Below are 20,830 nucleotides of genomic sequence, written 5' to 3'. Positions count from 1 at the left end.
TGCTAATGGTATGGCTATAGTGTAGTATAATCTCCTATTTTGATCTTTAATCTTCTATTTACCCCTCTTCTCAATCACATACATAAACATGTTAACCAAATAATAAAAATTAGCTTATAAAACCAAACAGAATACCTTTTTTTTCTTCAAACATATTTTATTTAACTTTATGTATGTAAGCAGAGGAAAAATTAAAATTAATATATTCTACAATTAATAAGAGCGAGTACACAAGAGCACTTCACAAACACATGACTACAAATAGGCCTAATACAGACAAACACCCAGGATGTAAATTGTTAAAGCCAACTTACAAGGCCAGATATCCTTTGCACTGCATAATGCCAAGCTATCATAAAATGTCATTTTTCATTCATTAATAGTGATTTCTTCAATCATTAATAGTGAATAAATATAAAGCTTTTAAGATGATTATTATGTGATATTTATTTGGAGTGGGTGCCCTTTTTCAGTTTCAGCACATGCCCCTCAAAAGGTCTGTGCACGGCCCTGATGCTAAGCTATGTTAAAAGTGGTAGCGCCAGACTCGAAGATAAGCTGAATGGATTCCAAAACGGTAAGAATCAAATGTTTAACTCTAGGGGAGCTGGAAAATAAGTATATTTTCATAAAAGGTGGAGTGTCTCTTTAAGTCATTCTGAAGAAACTTTCTCCTTTTCTCTAAACATTTCTTCTCTGATGATCTTCATTAGTCATGCATATTTTTTTCCTGGACAGATTGCAAATCCCTGCATCCAGTTTGTCTCGTCTTCTCTGTTAGTTATTCAGCAGTGCGGTTTCTTTCTGTTCAACGGCGCACAAACCAGCCGAGCGCTCAACCATCACGGCAGAGAGCCGCACATCCTCTCATTTCATCTCTATTCGCTCTGTCCTATTTCTCCGTTCAGTGCAAAGCCCTCAAGGTGTCTGAAGGCAACGTAAAGTGAGTTACTGTCTTTAAAACGTCATGTCTCATGTTACATCAAAATAACGTTTTCTTCATTTGCTGCTCAGTTCCTGATGTTACGTCTGTAAATTCTCTCTTAAGAAGAAACACCACAAAACCTTTCACTAAAGAGAACATAAATGATCATTTCTGATGCAACACAGAGAAACAGATGAAACATACCTGCAGATGAAATGGGAGGTGAAGACTGCAGGTAAAAACCTTCAAACTTCCCAAAATGTTGGAGAAACATAGGGGCATCAAGAAAAAGTCTCTGGTTAAATACAGAAAGATAACAATAATTTAAGTGAACATATGGAAGTAAAAAATGTGGTTCTTCTCAATACTGAATACTATACTGAATGGTATCTTCTGATAAAGGATGCTCATCTATTAGTCTCACACATATCAAGTTCCTTCAGACCTGCAGCAGATTCTTACCTCAGACGAAAAGTTCTGTGAGTTCATTTAAAGGGACACTCCAATTTGTTTGAAAATAGGCTCATTTTCCAGCTCCCCTAGAGTTAAACATTTGATTTTTACCGTTTTGAAATCCATTCAGCTGATCTCCAGGTCTGGCGCTAGCACTTTTAGCATAGCTTAGCACAATCCATTGAATCTGATTTGCCATTAGCATTGCGCTAAAAAATAACCAAAGACTTTCAATATTTTTCCTATTTAAAACTTGACTCTCCTGTAGTTACAGTGTGTACTAAGACCGACTGAAAATTAAAAGTTGCCATTTTCTAGGCAGATATGGCTAGGAACTATACTCTCAATCTGGCGTAATTATCAAGGACCTTGCTGCCGTAACATGACTGCAGGGGGCGTAATAATATTACGTAGTGCCCGAAAATATTTCCCTGCTATTGAAAGATTCTAAGGGGACTATTTTCGGCTGCTGCGTAATAAACTATTTGGTTATTTTTATGCTTATGATCTAATCATATTCAATTGATTGTGCTAAGCTATGCTAAAAGTGGTACCGCCAGACCCAGAAATCAGCTGAATGGATTCCAAAACGGTAAGAATCCAATGTTTCACCTCTAGGAGAACTGGAAATTAACATATTTTCAAACTTTGGAAGGGGAGGAAATGGGGTTTTCTAAAAAACTGCTTCAAAGATGATAGATCAAAGGTTACTGAGACAAAATACATATAAGTACAATGTACCATATCTACATAAAACCTTTTCTAATAGGGTACCTATTATGCACTTTTACAAGGTTTGGACACATGTGTGTTGGCAGTGTGTGAACACAACCAACTTACGATGAAAAAATCCACCCGCTCCTTGTTTTTTTATCCCAATTAAACAAAAGCAGTCTCATTAGACATGCCGTTTTGATTCTCTATCAATGTGAGGTCACATTGATAAAGCCCCACCCACTAACAGTCCTGCATTTCCCTCAGCAAGTTGAACTCTGTCCACTAGATATTATTTTGTAAGACTGTATTAATCAGATTTGAAATGAAAGCGCTCACTGACTGTTTGTAAGGAAGTGAGGAGCTGTAGCTCATTTGCAAATAAAGGTAAAGACATTAAAACGCATTATGCTCCACCCAAATAGGGGCATTTTGGTCATGCTGTAATAAATGTAAATGATCTGTGGGGTATTTTGAGCTGAAACTTCACAGACACATTCAGGGCACACCTGAGACTTATATTACATCTTGTAAAAAGGCCTTAACAGGTGCCCTTTAATTTGATGTTAAAAGTATTCATATTTCACCTGTTTAACAAACAAAAATTTAAAGGGGCGATTTCTCGTACAGGGTTTAGATTAATCATGGACTAGGCCTTAGATATATTGGGAAATTTATGTAGTTTTTAACAAACAAACCTTACAAAAAACAATACAGGTGTGCATCTTGAGACAAAACAATGATACAAGTTAAAAAAAATGTCAGTACAAGGTGTTTTTAAACAGTTTGGGACTATGATAAGCCCTTGGATAATGCACAATTAAACCACACATTGGACATAAGCACGTACATTATGTTGATCATAAAAAATAACCCCAATACAATCAGATTCAGACAGTTTCTAAAGTTACTAAAGGAAAGAAATCAAAACCTTTTCAGGTTCCACTGAGTGTCATGTGATGCCAGAATTTAGAGTTTATATTTTTACAATCCCAAATCTATCAAAAACATCAGTCATCCGAAGCTCAACAGCTGTGCGCAGACATATTAATACATTTTAAAAAGCCCTCCAGTGTTTCAATCAGCTGTCTGATCCATGCATCATAATTTCACCCTAATACAAATCTGAATGCTGGAAATAAATCCACATTTGGAAACGTTCATTTCAGAGAAATGGTGAGATATGTGAGAGATGAATATATCGAATGCTTATAAAGATTTACACAGCCTGAGGACGAATGCAGTACAGGGAAAAAACGCCCTCCTTACCGCCAACATTACTGTGGTACTTTTAGTTCTGTAGAGTTTTTGTGTTAATGATTCAGTGCCAACTGTCTTGAATCTCTAAAGAGCGAGCTTGTGACAAATAAACTTATATCAAATATATACACTCTGAAACACAATGAATATGATAAGATGCACGACAAAAGAACAGATGTGCTGTTTTAACTTAATAGTATTAGTTGTCAAACATTAGTGAATGTGAAGATCCACATCTGTACAGTAGGACACTGGTGGTGTGGACTTACATACAGTACAGTCCAGTGCATCCATCAGATAGCACTTCCAGAACTTGAGATGGTCATTTGCTAACAGATGACACTTGGTTTGATATTTTATCATCTAATGCAATCAGTGTAATTCATGTTTAAGTGAGTAAAGGGCCCAAATGCTTTGTGGGGTCACTGTAAGACCATCTGCTCTACTTTTTTTTATATTGCAGTGATGAATAATATTAAAGCAATCTGGTTGTAATAATTAATACTCGTATTTTCCTGTGTATGCGCAACAGAAATTCAACATCATCATCCGGCATAATGCTCTACATCACTATGATTTATTTAATATTCAATGGGGTGCCAAAATCTAAGAGCCCTGTATGTCCTGTATATAATGTGTGAGTTTGGCTTTAGGACAGTAAAGATTTCACTTCCTGGTCTTATAACGCACTCCAGTGCCTGCATAAGCAATCCCATACAGGCGCATCTTCATATTTCTCTGTCTGTGATGCGATGCTTTAGCACAGATCATAATAAAAAACATAGTAGGTGTTTTTAAATGCTCTATTACTTACCGGCGTCACTTCATATTCCGCCATCACTGGTTCTTTGGAGATAAAACACTCTTATTTATTATTCAAAAGCATACGACCCCTTATATCACTTAATTCAACTTTCCTCCTTTATATGTATCTTTTTGTCTCTCTGGATCCCACGCTCGTGACGGGTCTCGCTCTTTGCTGAAGTTGGGAAATTGATAACGCGGCGGAGACGCGCAATAAAAACGGCGCCCGCGGGCGCGACACCCGGATCCCCTATTATGCAAATCCGAGGGTAATTTTAAAGACAAATCGTTGGCTTTTATTCCCTTATATTTCGGTTTTATACGTCTCCGTTTCTCCGGAGAATGAAACATTTAATGTGTCGACCCCAATGATGGATCGGATTTTAAATAATTCCCAGCGAATGGAGGGGCTTTGACTATATCAGGGTATGAAAGGAAAAGCCAAGGATTTCTGGATCAATATTGATAAACTTTTCCGAACGCAAATTGTGAAAAATATCGGCAATAAAAGTCTAAGAGGGAAGCTGAGCGGAAAGCGGTTATTAATAGTGGAGCAATAAAAACAACATGGTGAATCTTCTTGTGTTTAATATTAAGAGTTCAGTGCATGTTTATCTGTGTGTGTTTTTCATTGGTCAGGGGCTAAATTCTTTAAAACGGATTTAATGTTTAAAATGGAGTTCGAATTAAGGGTTAGGAAACTGATTAAATTCAGTTTTATTTATAATTCCCAATGCGCAAAGCAGCTTTAAAGAAAACTGGCCTATTTAATAAAAGAAAATTATGCAAAAACAGATAAGTTTGGATAAGACATGAGTTAGGATGTTTCCATGAATTGTGCTAAAATCGTCCATGTTAAAGCTTTGTCTAACTTGCGCACGTGCACGCTATATTTTTGGATCGAAGAATTAGAAAATTGTATATCTACTATTAATTGTAGGTTACTTATAGCCATGTTAAGTTTGTAACTAATACACTTTCAGTCTTTTTTTCTCACAAATTCAAGTTTAATTTAATTAATCTTATTATTTATTAAACACATATAAATTAGGCAATACAAAAAATAATGAGACCAAATTAATTAAGGAAATCATATATTAATTTAAAATCATGTTAATATTAGCTAAACACTTGTATTCAACTAAAAAAGGAGCAGGTAAATGGTAAATCGTCACGCTTTCTGGTGCAGTAGTTTGGACGGAACCTCACGGGACATCCGGAACAACGAGATGACGAATGTGAGCGTTTATGAGCAGATTAAACTCGGCGCTCTCAATCAATCAGTGAGTGAATGAATGAGAGAGAGAGAATATGAGAAAGAAAGAGGGGGGGTGTTCATTACGCAGAAGACATGTTCATGATACAGGACAAAACAGCCACCAAAAAATAATTAAATCTGGGTGCATGGTATAGGACCTTACCAAATAACTAGGCCTATGGCCTCAATAAGGCTTTCTTTTCTATTAATGGGAATAAACATAAAGGCTACCAAAGAAGCAAATGTCAAACAATTATATGCCACTTATCACAAGTGTAACAATAAATAGGCCAAATTTCTCAGCAAGAGCGCACTCTCCGCGTGTACATATGGCACGGAAACAGGGCCAGAAGCACGTTTAGGGGAGTCAAGCGTTTCTGCCAGAAATGTCCGAATACATTCATGGGGTGGTTTTTAAAAAATCATTCATGTGTCAAGTATAAACTAACAGCCGTCAAAAGCTCCGTGGCGTTGTCACATTTTAGGGGTTTGTGTCCACTTCACTAGGAAGAGCGAAGATGAAAACAAACTAAAACAAAACACGAATATAGTCTGGGACCAAATTATACAAATAAATCTTTTGGTGCACCCTGGGTCACAATTTAACGAGCAGTTTTATTCTGCCTGGAGAAGTTTAAGTGTACATATTGTGTTTATTTAAATCATTTCAGCAGGTGTCAGATTAAACAAAACTTCAGAGTGCCCTTTAGGAAAACAATATAAACACATCTCTCCAGCTATCCATTTAAAAACCTAACTTAAATGAATTGTTAGAAGCAGGGCAGTGAAGAAAAATGGGAGTTTTTTAATCAGATTTAAACTTGCGTTAAAATAGACCTACAACTGTGTGTGCCTTTTGTGTGGGGTCTAATGAAAAACTGGTTCATATAGAAAGGAGAAGTAAACCTGGAAATCTACCTGTACTGTGTTAAGTCGGGGAGGGGGTTAACTAAAAAATAAAAAACAATATTAACTCAAGGTAACAAATAAACAATAAAGGACAGTATGCACCAGTTTGCTTTTTATATAAAGTCTACCTTGTGTTCTTTAGAGTGAAGATGATCCAGGCAATTATATCTGCGGGGCCCCGGGCCGCTCATGTCCATTTCACCTGCGCAGACGCTTAAACTATATTACCGAGTCAATCTTCACTGCTCTTTCATTGCGCCCGTCCTGCCAGAGGACTGCCCACGGCAAACACTCCATTTCCCGGTGTGAGGACAAGAATTTGGCCGTCAATTTAAAAGGGTTTGCGCGCACGCACACAACAAAAATGCCACGTTCCTCCCCAGATCTCATAATTTAACAAATGCTGATAGATATTGTGTGGGTAAAACGTGTGCAATAAAATATAACTGGTCTGTTGCGCAGTGTTGCAGGAGAGTTTTGCTAAATGAAATTACGCACAAACGCATGTGTGTTTCAAACATTTTTAAAGCCACGTGAGCAAATCGATGGATTGGATTTTAGCAGAAGAGCTCTTTAGAGATGACGGACACTGAGTTTGTGTTTAACAGAGATATTCTCCAATTTCTGTCGACAGCATGAATCCTTCGCAGTAATCGTAAATCACTTCTGTAATCAAACATTCACTTTAAACTAAAAATAAATTGTTGCAATTATTAAAATTTCCTACACACAAAAAGCATAATTTTATTAATAAAAGTAAATACAAAGTTTGTGCGTAAAATGTTAATCTAATTGTAAATAATGAGAAATGTTGAGATCCCTGTAAATAAATTATGTCGTGCTCTAATAAACAGCAATTAAGCATCTTTCAGCCACAACCAAAGCGCATTTCAGAAACTGATTGCTGGTTAATATTGGATAACTTGATGGGACTCAGTTCAGTTTTTTCTATGTCTAAATGTCAACCAATAGACAGCGATAATGACGATTGGATAGAGTCAACCAATGAAATCATGAGCAGATGACTTTGGCAAGAGACGCGGAGTGGAAACTCGACAGTTTGACGCTCGATTCAACTGTGCGCGGAACGGTGGCGAGACTTTAAACAGAAAGAGAAAAGCGCACGGCCATTTGAGACAATGGACAAAATAGCTGTTAAATTAAAACGATTTTCGCCACATTTAACGTGATTCCGTTTGTTGTAAGTGTTATAATTAGCTGCGCAACGGCGTTTGGTTTGTCAGAGAAGAAGAATGGAGCGCGGAGACCACAGTCCAGAGCTCAACGAACCAAAACCGCCATCCAAAGCCATTCAGGAACCCATACGATTTGGGATCGACCAGATTCTGGGCTCCTTTGATGCGGAAAGCAGTCGTGCGCACGGCGGAAACACTGTGGATAACGGTGGTCCTGATAACAGTCGCCTTGGAAGCCCAAATAAAGCGAGCGTTGCTCCTCATGCCGCTTTGCCCGTCTCTCTCTCAGGGATCACGGGCTCACTAGAGGATTCCGGGCGGATGTTTGGAATGAGCGGAACTTTTGTGCCCAACGGGGTCATTCGGGTTCCGGCGCACAGACCTCTGACTGCCTCTGTACCGCCGTCCATGGTGAGCGCAGTACCGACACTGGGAAGTCTGTGTTTCCCGTGGATGGACAATAATCGCAGGTTCTCCAAAGAGAGACTGCCAGGTAATAAACAAGATGGATATGAAAATCACTGATCGCGATACACAGATCAATGCCGGCTAATTGACCGTCACTGTTCTTCATTCGGTAAACACCTGGCACCAAAGAACATTTTCAGAAATAATTATTAATTTAAAATTATTTTTCGATACTAAACGAACAGTTTATCAGTAATGTAAACTTTTCATTACATTAAATAAAGAATACAAATTCTACTAACATTTAGATATACTTTTATTCATTTAGCGGACGCTTTTATCCATGAAAGTGACCTGAGAGAGCATTTAACATTGTGTCTAAAGAGGAAACATGTAATAAACAATTATTTTCATGCTATAAATTGCATATTCGTTAATTTTATCAACAAAAATCACATTAGCAAACTATTAAAAAATTATTTAATCTCTCAACAATACAAAACGTTTTTATTGAAGAACAAAAACAGGTTTGTTTGATTAATAATGGTGTCTTGCACATAAACAATTAAATTAAATATAAAGTCTAACAAATCTTTAATCGACTTTAATACACCGTTCTTGAGTTTTACAATAAATACATCATACCGTTTTTGAAGACGTGTGTTATATAAAAAAGCGTCAGAGTAAATTTATTGCAGTCATAAGAGTAAATTTATATCAGATGGGCTTAAATTTTCGTCAAAATTTAATAATATTTCGTTTAAAATGAATATATTCAACAAACTCTACAATCACACAATCCACGTTTTGATTATTTTAAAGACAACTTTTTGTTTCCTGCATAAAAACAGAACCTACATTATGCTGAACATGATCAGTGGCCGGTTGCATAAATTGCTTAGTCTTACAAGTTAGTAATTTATTATTTTCATCAAAACTGGTCAAAACTTTTTAAGTTAGTTACTTGCAAAGGTAGATGGGTCTAATTTGAATCTGAAAATACTAATTGTTTTACGCAACTGGCCACAGATTAGCATAATAGGTTGTAATGAACTAATAAAGTTAATCATTAATAACACTGTTCGAGATTGTTTATATATATATATATATAGTTATGCACAGTAAATTAAAGTCACTGACCTTATTTTTTGCTTTGTCTCAGCTCTTATTCCCTTTGCGGTGACCCGGCGGATTGGTCACCCGTATCAGAACCGAACTCCGCCGAAACGCAAAAAGCCCCGCACGTCGTTCTCTCGTGTTCAGATCTGTGAGTTGGAAAAACGCTTTCACCGACAGAAGTATCTTGCCAGTGCGGAGCGCGCATCCCTCGCCAAGAGCCTGAAGATGACGGACGCGCAGGTGAAAACCTGGTTCCAGAACCGCCGGACCAAGTGGAGGTGAGAGATCTTATCCTTTTATAATCTGAAGGGTTCACAGCATGTTAATGTTTCTTCATACAGCCTAACAAGGAACATTTAAGGAACCTTTACCTTTAGGCACTTTGCGTCTTTTTCAACCATGGTGTTGTGAAATCCATACTGTTAAACACTTAAATAACTTTAACCCAATGTATGCACTTTCTGGTAAATGCATCCAGTATAATTGTAATGGTGGGGGGGCTTTATAAGTGATCATGCATGCTAATTATCTGCTTTTAATAATTGTTTTTTTTCTTACCTTTCTTCAATTTTCAAAACCTCTAGAAGGCAAACAGCAGAGGAAAGAGAGGCAGGCCGCCAACAAGCCAATCGGATGCTGCTTCAGCTTCAGGCTGACGCCCTCCAGAAATCCATAAGTGAATCGGTGTCCTCGGATCCTCTGTGTGTGCACAACACTTCCCTCTTTGCCCTCCAGAACCTCCAGCCTTGGGCCCAGGAGAGACCTGGTAAAATGGTCCCGACAAGCACCACGCTGGCTTAAAGCAGCTCATAGATGGGTGCTGTATACAGGACACCCCTAGAAGACACATTCTCTAATTCAACAAGTCCAGAGGAGCACTTCCAGAATGTAAAGCAACTGCTATCTGCTTTTTGATAAATCATTTTATATGTAAATCCTGAACAATCCATGCACTTTTTTGTGGAAACAGTGAAGTGAAAGCGTTATTGACGTGAAAGCGTAAACTTCAGTGAACTAACTGGCAACAACACAGTCTTGTACATATCAGCTCAAGAAAGCATCTATGATAAACACAATGTACTGGTCATACAAAAACAAATATGAATCATTTTATGTTATTAAAGTAAATAACCGTCCAGCGTTTGTCCTTGTTGACATGCTTGTGGCTGGAAGGTGAGTAAATATACCACAAAACAATCAACATTAGGCACTGACATTTTTATTGTTAAATAGCAGTTTATACAACAAGAACAAGAGGATATTTAATCTCCCTGTCTGTCTGTTGGTCGGTCTGTCTGATGTCACATCAAAGTTTGCTTGTGTCCTGTTAGAAAAATCTCATTTAATCACAGGAACATATTTCTCAGTCTTTTAGTTTCTAACCGCTCGGCCCTGTTTAGTTATTTGCCCTTAACTATAGCATCCTGAATCGCACCATTATTAAAAAAACAACAGCATTCACTCTCAAATACACTAACACTTCGATTTTTCAGGCAAAGTATAAAATATATAGTGCATAAATCAAATATCATATAACGTATTTGAAACTTAACATGCTGTACTGGCACAGTGATCTTTCATAAGCATTATTATATGATCAAAAAATGATCAATAAAAGCAATAAAAAAGTTATACTATGGTTAACAGAGCATATTTAGGGTCTGCCGGGACTGTTTATGAATGTGATAAATCACAGCACAAGTTTTTTCAATTGTTTTTCACATTTTAAGGTGTTTTTGCAACCAGTTCAGTCAATAAGAAATCAAAACTGATTTACATTCTTCAAACAGTACATGTTCCCAATCTTATGTGAATGATTTATCTCTGCACAGTTTTCAAAATTAAACAAACTGTTTGTTTGTTTTTTATTTATTTTGTATCAAAATGTAACAATTTACTCTTTCTCTGTAACAATTTTCTTTTCTGGTCTGATATCAATGAGTCATTTAAATGTATCCCCTATTCTCCAATCACAGCACTTGTGTCTGTCCATCATCCAATCTATTTCTGATGGATGAAATTAAGTCCTGGGCCTTATGTTTTCCTCATTAAATATTCAATTTCAAATTAGAAATGACTCATGTCACAGTATTATAATGGGCTTCAAACATCATTTCAAACTGACTTCTTTATGTCTCATGTTAAATGATATCACAGTAAGGTGGCATTATGGCTGCATTAAACAGTACTAAGTTTGGCGATTCACAGCTTTGACACAGTAAAACACAGAGAAACAGGTTTTACACACACAGGCACGCACACAGGCACACACACACACACACACACACACACACACACACACAGTGATTGCTATGGTTTGATATGGCACCTGTCAATCAAAACGGTCAAGACTGCAGTTTCACAGGGAGTCACCAATCTTCACAGGAGTGAATCTCACAAGTCCTGTCAACAATTAAACATGACAAACTCTGCAAAAACGTAATAAAGTGCGGAAAAATATTTGTACATCATGTTGTTATTTTTGTTTTGCCTTCATACCAACTTGTTACAGAAAACCACTAACCATGGGTTCATTTCAGGGATAACCTCGCTTCTAAATTACAAGTGTAAAATGTTCCTTAACCTAGGGTTAAAAGCACAGTTAAGAACGAAGATAAACTAGGATTAAGCACAGTTTTTATACCATTGTGATGTATGGTGCTCAGTAAATGTTAGACAACTTACCCCACTCTACCCTAAGGGTCAATGAGAAGAATGAAAAAAAATCTTTAAAGAATTGATGTAATGCATATTTTTGAATCAGGAACAATGTGTTTAAAAAGTTTTGTTTATTTGTTTAGTTTTATTTCAATTGTTGTTTTACAATATTTTGAAATCCCCATTCAAATTAAATGTCAGGTGGTACAACCAATCATTGTCTATTTGCCAGAGAAGTTTTAATGCACTCCCTGTGTCATGCTGATTGTTTGTTTATTTGATAGTAGCATTTAAAATTACAATCCTGAAAATAGTTTGAAAGTGTAAAAAAGTTTACCATAAATCTAACATTTACTATAAATTTAAGAACAATAATTAAAAAAGTAAAATAACAATTATAGACAACTTTAGCTTGCATTTATTAAAACTAAAATTATTAGCTAAATTATAAGCTTATTAAAATTATTGACCTTAATGTATTTATTTCTAAGGGGCCTTCATTGCACCCTTTGACTTTATGGTTGCACCACCTGACGTCTGCAATGAATTTACATTTAATTGACTTCTGCCTGTGATATCAAATTCACAAAAATACTTTTTTAAAAGCAATTAAAATGTGTTTGATAAAATAGCATTTTTTCTAGTTTTACATTGTTTATACCAGCTGACACAGAGTGTACCGTTTTTCCGTATTTAAGGGGAATATACAGACTTTTCATTTAGCCATAAAGACCACCTGGGGTTCACTGGATGAAGTGATCATGTTTACTATTTTTACTTGTTCAATTCTTAATAAAACATCCATGATTGTAGTTGTACCCTGACATTTGAGAACATCCAAATTGTTGGGCAAAAGTTTTTAAATATCCTAACAACTACAGATATTGTAGAAATTTGTTTATAGGAAAGGTTTCAAACATAAAATAAGCCCAAAGTATCTTATTTAGAATTTTTTATAATTTAAAAAGTTTTTTTAATAATTATTAAATAATTATAATTATGTAATATTTTAAACAATTTTTAACAGTTGTCTTAAACTCCTTATTTGTAAGGACAGTTGCCATGCCTGCCATTTTACAAGTTTGAGATACCAATTATTTAAAAAAAATACTGAAAATGTATTTAAACTAAATAGGTTTTTTAAAATAAAGTGTCATAAATTTCATAAATGTATCAAGCAGTACATAATTCCCAGACTCAAAAATATGCATGTCATCGACCCATAAGAGGATATAAGATTAAAAAAAACTTACTTTGTTACTTATTCAGTATTTCAGTATCTATTAAAACTGCTGACCGTGACATGTTTATGTGAGATTCACCCATGAAAAATATTCCCCCTCTGATACTGACAGACAAACAGACCAATCAGGAAGCAGAGATTGGAGTAGGTGGAGCTAAAAGCAGTCACAAGCCAACAAGTGACAACCGACAAACTCACAATAATGGACAAAGACAAACATCCGATCAACAGCAGGCGCTGATCCTATCGACAGGACAGCACAAACACAATATTATAATACAACAGATAATACTGTAAAAAACCAAACACATCGTCATTAGAGACGAACACTTTAGTCTGCATAAAACTAAATGATGTGCAAATCCAGTCGAAGGACTGCTGATTGGTTGGTTCATATAAACCACTAAACCTACATCAAAACATTTCTATCTATAAAGCGGCCACTGAAAATAGTTAAGGAAAATTTGGGCTAATATTTGCAGTGCAGTTTGAAAAAAGTGTTTAGCATGAATGTCGCGCAAATCGGTTTTTGTTCAGCACAACATTTTTCATAAATCTCCCATAAAACACATGTAAATGCTTGGACACATTAAAGATTATGATATTTTAGGATTTATCACAGTAACTCAAGAGTAGGCTACCTTTTAAATCACATTAAAAAACATATTTGTATAGTACGGCATATAATGCAGTATGAGAGTACTAATTGTATTTATTGCATTTTTATTGTTTTTATCATTTTTTTATGCTTTTTAGTTCTACTGTTTATTTTATAATGTATGTACAGCACTTTGGTGAACACCTGCTGTTTTAAAAAGGTGCTCTTTAAATAAACTTTCATTTGACTTATGAACACACTGGGCATAAAATAACCCACCATGACTCCTTCAGATCTATCCGCTACATGTAACTGGCATGCTTTTCCTGTATGGTTATAGACAAGATTTTTCTGTAACAGAACCAGGTCAGATACGTTCAGGTAAGATCACAGACAAACTTGATTTCCAGCATGTTAAGCTAACGGTTGGCATATTGCTTCAGTAACCAAAAGAGAGGTCAAACCAAACAGTCACACCAAAGGGATAGGGACCAAAGTTTTCCTCCTGTTTTTCTTTTTTGTTAGGACACAGATCAGCTTTAAAGTTCATGTTTCATTCCCTTCATTTCTCCACTCACTCAGTCACATTTCTTCATCTTTTCTTCCTGCGGCTATATGACGTTCTCAAAGAGCTGCAACGATCTCATGATGTTTGCATCCTGAAGAGGAAATAAAAACAAAAAAGTCAAACACACAAGTGACATGAAGAAGAGTAAAAAAACCCTGAATTTGGAAAATGTGCTTGCTTATTTAAATGAAGCTTTACATTTAACGTATACTGCAATAGTCCCTATTTGCCACTAGATGGCACTGCATGCACTTAAGAGAGGATGACGTCACAGCCCACCCCATACTTTACTGTTCATACTACAGTATATTCCTACATAAACTATAGATAGGTATGCTATAAATATTATTGTTTGCATTCCATGCATCATACTGGAAATGCAAGTGTGCTGCATTGTGGTATACAGTATCTCACGGTGTGCTACGGTATGTTACTGCACATTTTGGCAAACACTGTATGTCATGCAGGTATTACACACACATACAGACATCACGCATACTGTGCACAGTACACAAACAATAAAAGTAGTACAAATAGTATGCATGTTTGGAAATGAAAATGTACCTCTTGACAGGAGAGAATAAACTCATCCAGCGTGACGACTCCATCTCTATTCTTGTCCATTTTCTATAAATAGTATAAATATAATTAATATATATATAAACAGTTCTGTTAATGACAGACACCATCTCACTGCAGATTTGTTAAACTGTATGTATCTGACCTGAAAGAAAGCATCCACGTGTTGTTTGGTTGTGTCGGTCTTCAGAGCAGGATATGTAAAACGTCCCATCATATCATATATGGCTTTTACTATATCGGTCATTTCCTAAAACAGACAGTTTTTATATTTTATCACCATTTTGCAAAAGAATGGCATAATAAGAGTATTTTTTTAAATGTCACGGGCCAACAGCTGGGCCCAAGGTGTTATAATATTTATTTGTAAATATCCTTTAAACCTAAATCTATTTATCATTGGAAAGCTCTTAGAATGTAGTTTTATATTTTAAAACCCTTTTGTATTAATAATAATAATAATAATGCAGTGACAGTAATTTGTTAATTTGTTACAGATTAAGCAGCTAACCGCTGACACCTAGTGGCCTTTGTGGGTTAAACCACTAAAAGTGTGACAGAAACCGAATTTTTATGATTTTAATTTGAAATTGGTTCAAAACTAGCCAAGATTTTTTTTTGCATTTTGGGTGTAAACCATTTACATTATATATGTTTTTTAAAGGATTAGTCCATTTTCTTAAAAAGCCAAGATAATTTACTCACCACCATGTCATCCAAAATGTTGATGTCTTTCTTTGTTCAGTCGAGAAGAAATTATGTTTTTTTTAGGAAAACATTCCAGGATTTTTCTTATTTTAATGGACTTTAATGGACCCCAACACTTAACAGTTTTAATGCAGTTTAAAATTGCAGTTTCAAAGGACCCTAATCGATCCCAAACGAGACATAAGGGTCTTATCTAGTGAAACGATTGTCATTTTTGGCAAGAAAAATAAAAATATGCATTTTTAAACCACAACTTCTCATCTTCCTCCGGTCCTGTGACGCGCCAGCGCGACCTCGCATAATACGTCATTACGTCAAGAGGTCACGGATGACGTATCGAAATTACGCCCCAGTGTTTACAAGTGTGGAGAAAGAGGAACGTTCCGACGTTGTTGTATGTCAAATGATACTAATTAATGTCTTTGTGTCAGTTTATTGTTCAAAATGGTCCGCAAATGTGCGTTTCATATATGTAACACGTGATCTTTCCATGGCATTACGCAATTACGTGAGGTCACACTGGCACATCACACAGCCGGAGGAAGAAGAGAAGTTGTGGGTTAAAAGTGAATATTTTTTATTTTTCCGGCCAAAAATAACAATCGTTTTGATAGATAAGACCCTTATACCTCATTTGGGATCGTTTAGAGTCCTTTGAAACTGCAATTTTAAACTGCATTAAAACTGTTAAGTGTTGGGGTCCATTAAAGTCCATTAAAATTAGAAAAATCCAGGAATGTTTTCCTCAAAAAACATAATTTCTTCTCGACTGAACAAAGAAAGACATCAACTTTTTGGATGACATGGCGGTGAGTAAATTATCTGGATTTTTTTTAAGAAAATGGACTAATCCTTTAAATATGACATACATACTTTATTGTATTATTTTTATTTATTTTTTTAAATCAATTTTAATATTCACAACTATAAGACCAAAGAATGGCAGAATTATATTAATTTGAAAGTGCATATCACATTTCACCCCCACACTCAAAGAGGGGGGATGACAGTTAAGGTGGGGTGCATGATTTTTGAAAAACACAAAAGGGAGTCACACTTGTAGCCAATCAGCTGCAAGGGGCATGTCTACTAACTGACATCGTATGTGTGGGGCAGGGCTATTAAAAGAAGGTCCAGATTCTATTGGGGTAGGGGCGTGTTTGTTTAGGTGATTTCAAATATCAACATTGGCTTTCAGAGATCATGCACCCCGTCTTTAAAGGGTTAATGCATAGTTTTGATGCGTAGAAAATATTGAGTGTGTGCGTCCAAATGTTGACTGGTAGTTTCTGCACACACCTCTTTATTAATGTAACCATCTCCGTTTATGTCATAGAGATTAAAGGTCCACTGTAACTTCTCTATAGTTGAGCCTCTTAGCAAGATGGAGAGAGCTGTCACAAAGTCCTGAGATGGAGAGAGAGAGAGAATGGCAAGAGTGATTTATATGTGATATAAAAATATACGTAAAGCAATAATAAACACAGTGTGAGCGATCACCTCAAATTTGATGGATCCATTATGGGTGGAGTCAAAAGAGTTGAACAGATAATGTGCGTATGTGCTGGAATCTGCAGTGAGAAAGTCAGATGTTACAGTATATACACATCCTACTTAAAGTGACATTAGATCTCATATTTGTCTTTTATTGTAAGACTAGGGCAAGTTTGAGCAGTTTTATCATCTGTCAGGTGAAAAAGATAAAACTCTGATACCATATAATCCTAAAATGTCACATTTGAGGAATCATTCATGAAAAAGTGAAGGGATTTTGTTTAAAGGGGTCATGGCATGAAAATCGGACTATTTCCATGTTTAAGTGCAATGATTGGGCCCCCAGTGCTTCTATCAACCTAGAAAATGTGAAAAAGATCAACCCAGTAACTTAGTTTAGGTAAACCATTCTCTACAAGCACATGAAAAAACAGGTCATTGAAATTTGGCTCTCCTTATGATGTCATAAGGAGCTCTTATTATAATAATACCACCCCTTAATCTGCACCATCCAATCACAGCACTGCCATTTAGTGCAGAGAAAAGCACAATTGAGTTTTAATTGCAACAAACCACCATCATTGTGATCAGTGTTTGAATTTCATCAGCTCATTTGCATTTTAAAGGACACACCCAAAACGGCACATTTTTGTACACACCTACAAAGTGGCAATTTTAACATGCTATAGTAAATTATCTATTTGGTATTTTGAGCTAAAACTTCACATATGTGCTCTGGGGACACCAAAGATTTATTTGATATCTTAAAAAAGTTTTGTGCCATGGCCCCTTTAAATATAATCCCAGCAGTAACGCACACACAACACACATACCTCCGTGGGGAAAAAACTGTGAGTAGATTTGTTTGAAGGTCTCCTCACTGACAACTCCACTGGGACATTCCTGTGAAATAGTAATAAAAACACAAACATGTAAATGTGTCACAAGCTGCTTAGTGTCCCTACTGAAAAAACAAGCTAAAACAAGACCAAGATGGTTGGCTGGTTTTAGCTGGTCACCCAGCCTGGTTCTGTCTGGTTAAGCAGGCTGGTTTTAAAGGGGGTTTTGGACACTTTTTAGCTGGGAGACCAGCTCAAACCAGCTAAGATCAGCCAACTAGCTTAGCCAAGGTGGCCAATCCTCAAAGCCTGGTGGAGCTAGTTAAAGCTGGTAGGTCAGCTGGTCATCCAGGCTAAAAAGTGTCCAAAACCTCTCTAAAACCAGCATGCTACACCAAGGTCTTTATATGTAACTGCATACATTTTTGAAGCCTCTGTAGAGCACTTGTAGTTCTTTCTTGTTGAAGTTTGTTTGGGCCTCTAGTTGCTCCAAAGCTTCTGGACGATGACAAACTACTGATGGCTCAAAATCATCATCTAATTTATCTACAGAGAGAAAGAGAGACACGGAAAAACACAAATTCAAAATCGACAGCATTAACAAATAGAAACCCTGTTTCATATTTCAGCATTATCTAAAAAGTGGTCCGGATGACATCAGCTGAAAATGTAGTTCATTTCAGAGGTGAAGCAAGTTTTTTAGATTTAGATTATGAAGACTAACAGTTTCTTTAGAAAAACACACAATGTAAGATGGGAATAAAATAATCTGTGATGTACACAATAAATAACACAAAACAATATTCTTCTTATGCAAATTAAGAAATACAACATGTAAAACAATACACAATATAACTTACAGACCTATCTAAAAACCTAATTCACCTTTGCACCATCTTTATAATCGTGACTGACGCAGGTATAAATGATTTCTTAAAGCAGGGTTCCCACATCTTGGTAAACTTCACATTTAAGGACCTTTCGAGGACTTTCCAGGTCCAATACCATCAAATCCAAGCACTTAATGTGGAGACACATTTCAAGTGACAGCAAGGTTACATTGTGTTACCTTGTAAGATAACATAGTTACAATTTTCATTTGTCAAACACAACTATGCAAAAAAGCATTTTGGTATGGATCAAAATTTGCTTACTGGAGATATACGCATTTATATCAGTTTAGGACGTTCCCTAAAAAAGTCTAAAGTATTTATGATGTCATCCTACACTACACAGGGAAATATATGAATGGATATTTCTTGCACAACATATATTAAAGCACTTTTAATGATCTATATCTATTTATGTTTCTTTTTAAAAACTTTCCAGGGCCTTGAATTTTCCCCCCAGATTCACAAACTTTCAAGGACCCATGGGAACCCTGTTAAAGGAAAACAACACCGTTTTTCAATATTTTAATATGTTCTTACCTCAACTTAGATTAATTAATACACACCTATCTTTTTCAATGCGTGCACTTTTAATCTTTGTACAGCACTTCTTAATGTGTTAGCATTTAGCTTAGCCCCATTCATTCCTATGGCTCCAAACAAAAGTTTTATTTTGTGCCACCATACTTACTCGTGTAACTACTCATGTAACAGTCTTAAAATAGGGAAAACATGAAAGTGTTTGGTGGCTTCTAAACTCATCCCTGTTTGGAGCCATAGGAATAAATGGGGCGAGGTTTGATGCTAACATATTCACGAGGGGCTGTACAAAGATTAAAAGTGCACGCATTGAAAAAATGTAGGTATGTAATTCGTCTAAGTTAAGGTAAGAACATAGTAAAATATTGAAAAATTGGTGTTTTCCTTTAATTATATACAAACACTGGCAACATACCGTAAAGCATCAAACACAAGGTAGCAGCTCATGGTCTGTACAGTATGTGTGGATCTGATGTAAAACACATTACTTTATCATTACAATCATTAAATAATGACCAAAAAAAGGGAATTTGTGGATTGTCATTAAAATGAAACAGACAATGAGATGCATGCTTTTCCTCTTGTCCTGAATACCACACAGTCAAAAACATTTTCCTAAATGTGAAGAATGGATTCATTACTCGTGAAAATTAAGCCAATAAGGCAGAGAGAGAGAGAGAGAGAGAGAGTGAGAGAGAGAGAGAGAGAGAGAGAGAAAGTGTGTGTGTGTGTGTGTGTGTGTAGGTTGATGAAAGTGATCGCACTGAAGGACACACGCGCAGGTGAGGTCAGAGGTCACATATGCCTGAGGCTCAACCCTACAATGTCCTTTAGCAGTGACGTAATACATCACTGCAAAGTTTCTAACAAACACACACACGCACGCATTCACAAATATACAAATGTACGTACAACAATACACACCTGCACATAAAAACATACACAAAAACATGAAAAAGCATCATGGCTTTAGTACGTGAGTCTGGTAATTCAGGGTTAGACAGAATATATTTCGACTAAAATCTGATAATATGATGATCTGTCAGGTAAGGTTCTTGATAAATCTGATTGATTAAATATGAAACGTAACCACTTTCAGTCATTACAAGTCTTACATCCAACTACAAAACTAAACACAATATCAGCTATATACACTTATGTACCATTATGCAAACTTACAAGCTTTACATTTTATTAGAAGCCATCAAACCAACTAACCACCTAACTGTCTGACCACTGAATCTAATCTAATCTAATCTCTTTGACACATGAAAGCTTTATCCCTTTATGATAAAATTCCTTTAGTTTTAGGAGTGATGTGTATGTGTTGTGTTTCTCACCCTCTGTGTTGATGAGTCCGAGCGTGTGCAGAAGTTTTAAAGCTCCACACAGCAGAAGAACTATAGCTAAAGTCTGAAGACCTTCTCCCTCACCTCTCTCCATCTCTCCTGACCGGGCTCTTTATCCGCGATACTGTTTCGTTTCTCAGCTGTCCTGTTCACTTCTCTGTATCTGGCTTTATAGACCCCCTCCAACCCCCAACATCTGCTCCCTTACTCACAGTTTGTCTTTTTTGTTCCTCACTCACTCACTAACTCACTCACTCACTCACAAGCCAAATTACATAATTAGAAATATTATAATCATAAAAGACAATGAAATAGGGT

General features: G+C 36.2%; 2 protein-coding genes across 4 annotated transcripts in view; one reads left to right on the top strand and one right to left on the bottom strand.

Moving 5' to 3' along the window:
* The first annotated feature begins 7,176 nt into the window (after positions 1-7,176).
* tlx3a (T cell leukemia homeobox 3a) lies at positions 7,177-10,932 on the top strand. Its single transcript, XM_055178849.2, has 3 exons — positions 7,177-8,012; positions 9,090-9,324; positions 9,631-10,932. The coding sequence occupies exons 1-3, from the start codon at positions 7,577-7,579 to the stop codon at positions 9,845-9,847; spliced, it is 888 nt and encodes a 295-aa protein (XP_055034824.2). The 5' UTR covers positions 7,177-7,576; the 3' UTR covers positions 9,848-10,932.
* Positions 10,798-20,830, bottom strand: part of kcnip1a (Kv channel interacting protein 1 a) — a 37,093-nt gene continuing 27,060 nt past the window's right edge. For 2 of the 3 annotated variants that reach the window (XM_055178452.2, XM_055178454.2), the window contains exons 2-8: positions 18,155-18,279; positions 17,728-17,797; positions 16,901-16,971; positions 16,700-16,807; positions 14,838-14,942; positions 14,678-14,740; positions 10,798-14,204 (exon numbers count right to left, since the gene is read on the bottom strand). In XM_055178452.2, coding sequence (XP_055034427.1) covers positions 14,157-14,204; positions 14,678-14,740; positions 14,838-14,942; positions 16,700-16,807; positions 16,901-16,971; positions 17,728-17,797; positions 18,155-18,279 — 590 coding nt within the window. In that variant the 3' untranslated portion in view covers positions 10,798-14,156. Of the gene's footprint in view, positions 14,205-14,677; positions 14,741-14,837; positions 14,943-16,699; positions 16,808-16,900; positions 16,972-17,727; positions 17,798-18,154; positions 18,280-20,503; positions 20,642-20,830 lie in introns of those variants that run through there. The other variant, XM_055178451.2, reaches the window with a different exon arrangement.

The sequence above is a fragment of the Misgurnus anguillicaudatus genome, chromosome 16, assembly GCF_027580225.2.
Source record: "Misgurnus anguillicaudatus chromosome 16, ASM2758022v2, whole genome shotgun sequence".
Classification (NCBI taxonomy): Eukaryota; Metazoa; Chordata; class Actinopteri; order Cypriniformes; family Cobitidae; genus Misgurnus; species Misgurnus anguillicaudatus.
Note: the sequence above shows the minus strand (reverse complement) of the source record. Positions and strands in the feature narration are given on the sequence as shown.

Bases quoted from the DNA above. Each gene is read 5' to 3' on its own strand.
- tlx3a (XM_055178849.2), top strand. From the start codon at position 7,577: ATGGAGCGCGGAGACCACAGTCCAGAGCTCAACGAACCAAAACCGCCA. The intron at 8,013-9,089 runs GTAATAAACAAG...GCTTTGTCTCAG, and splicing joins CTCCAAAGAGAGACTGCCAG to CTCTTATTCCCTTTGCGGTG. The intron at 9,325-9,630 runs GTGAGAGATCTT...CAAAACCTCTAG, and splicing joins AACCGCCGGACCAAGTGGAG to AAGGCAAACAGCAGAGGAAA.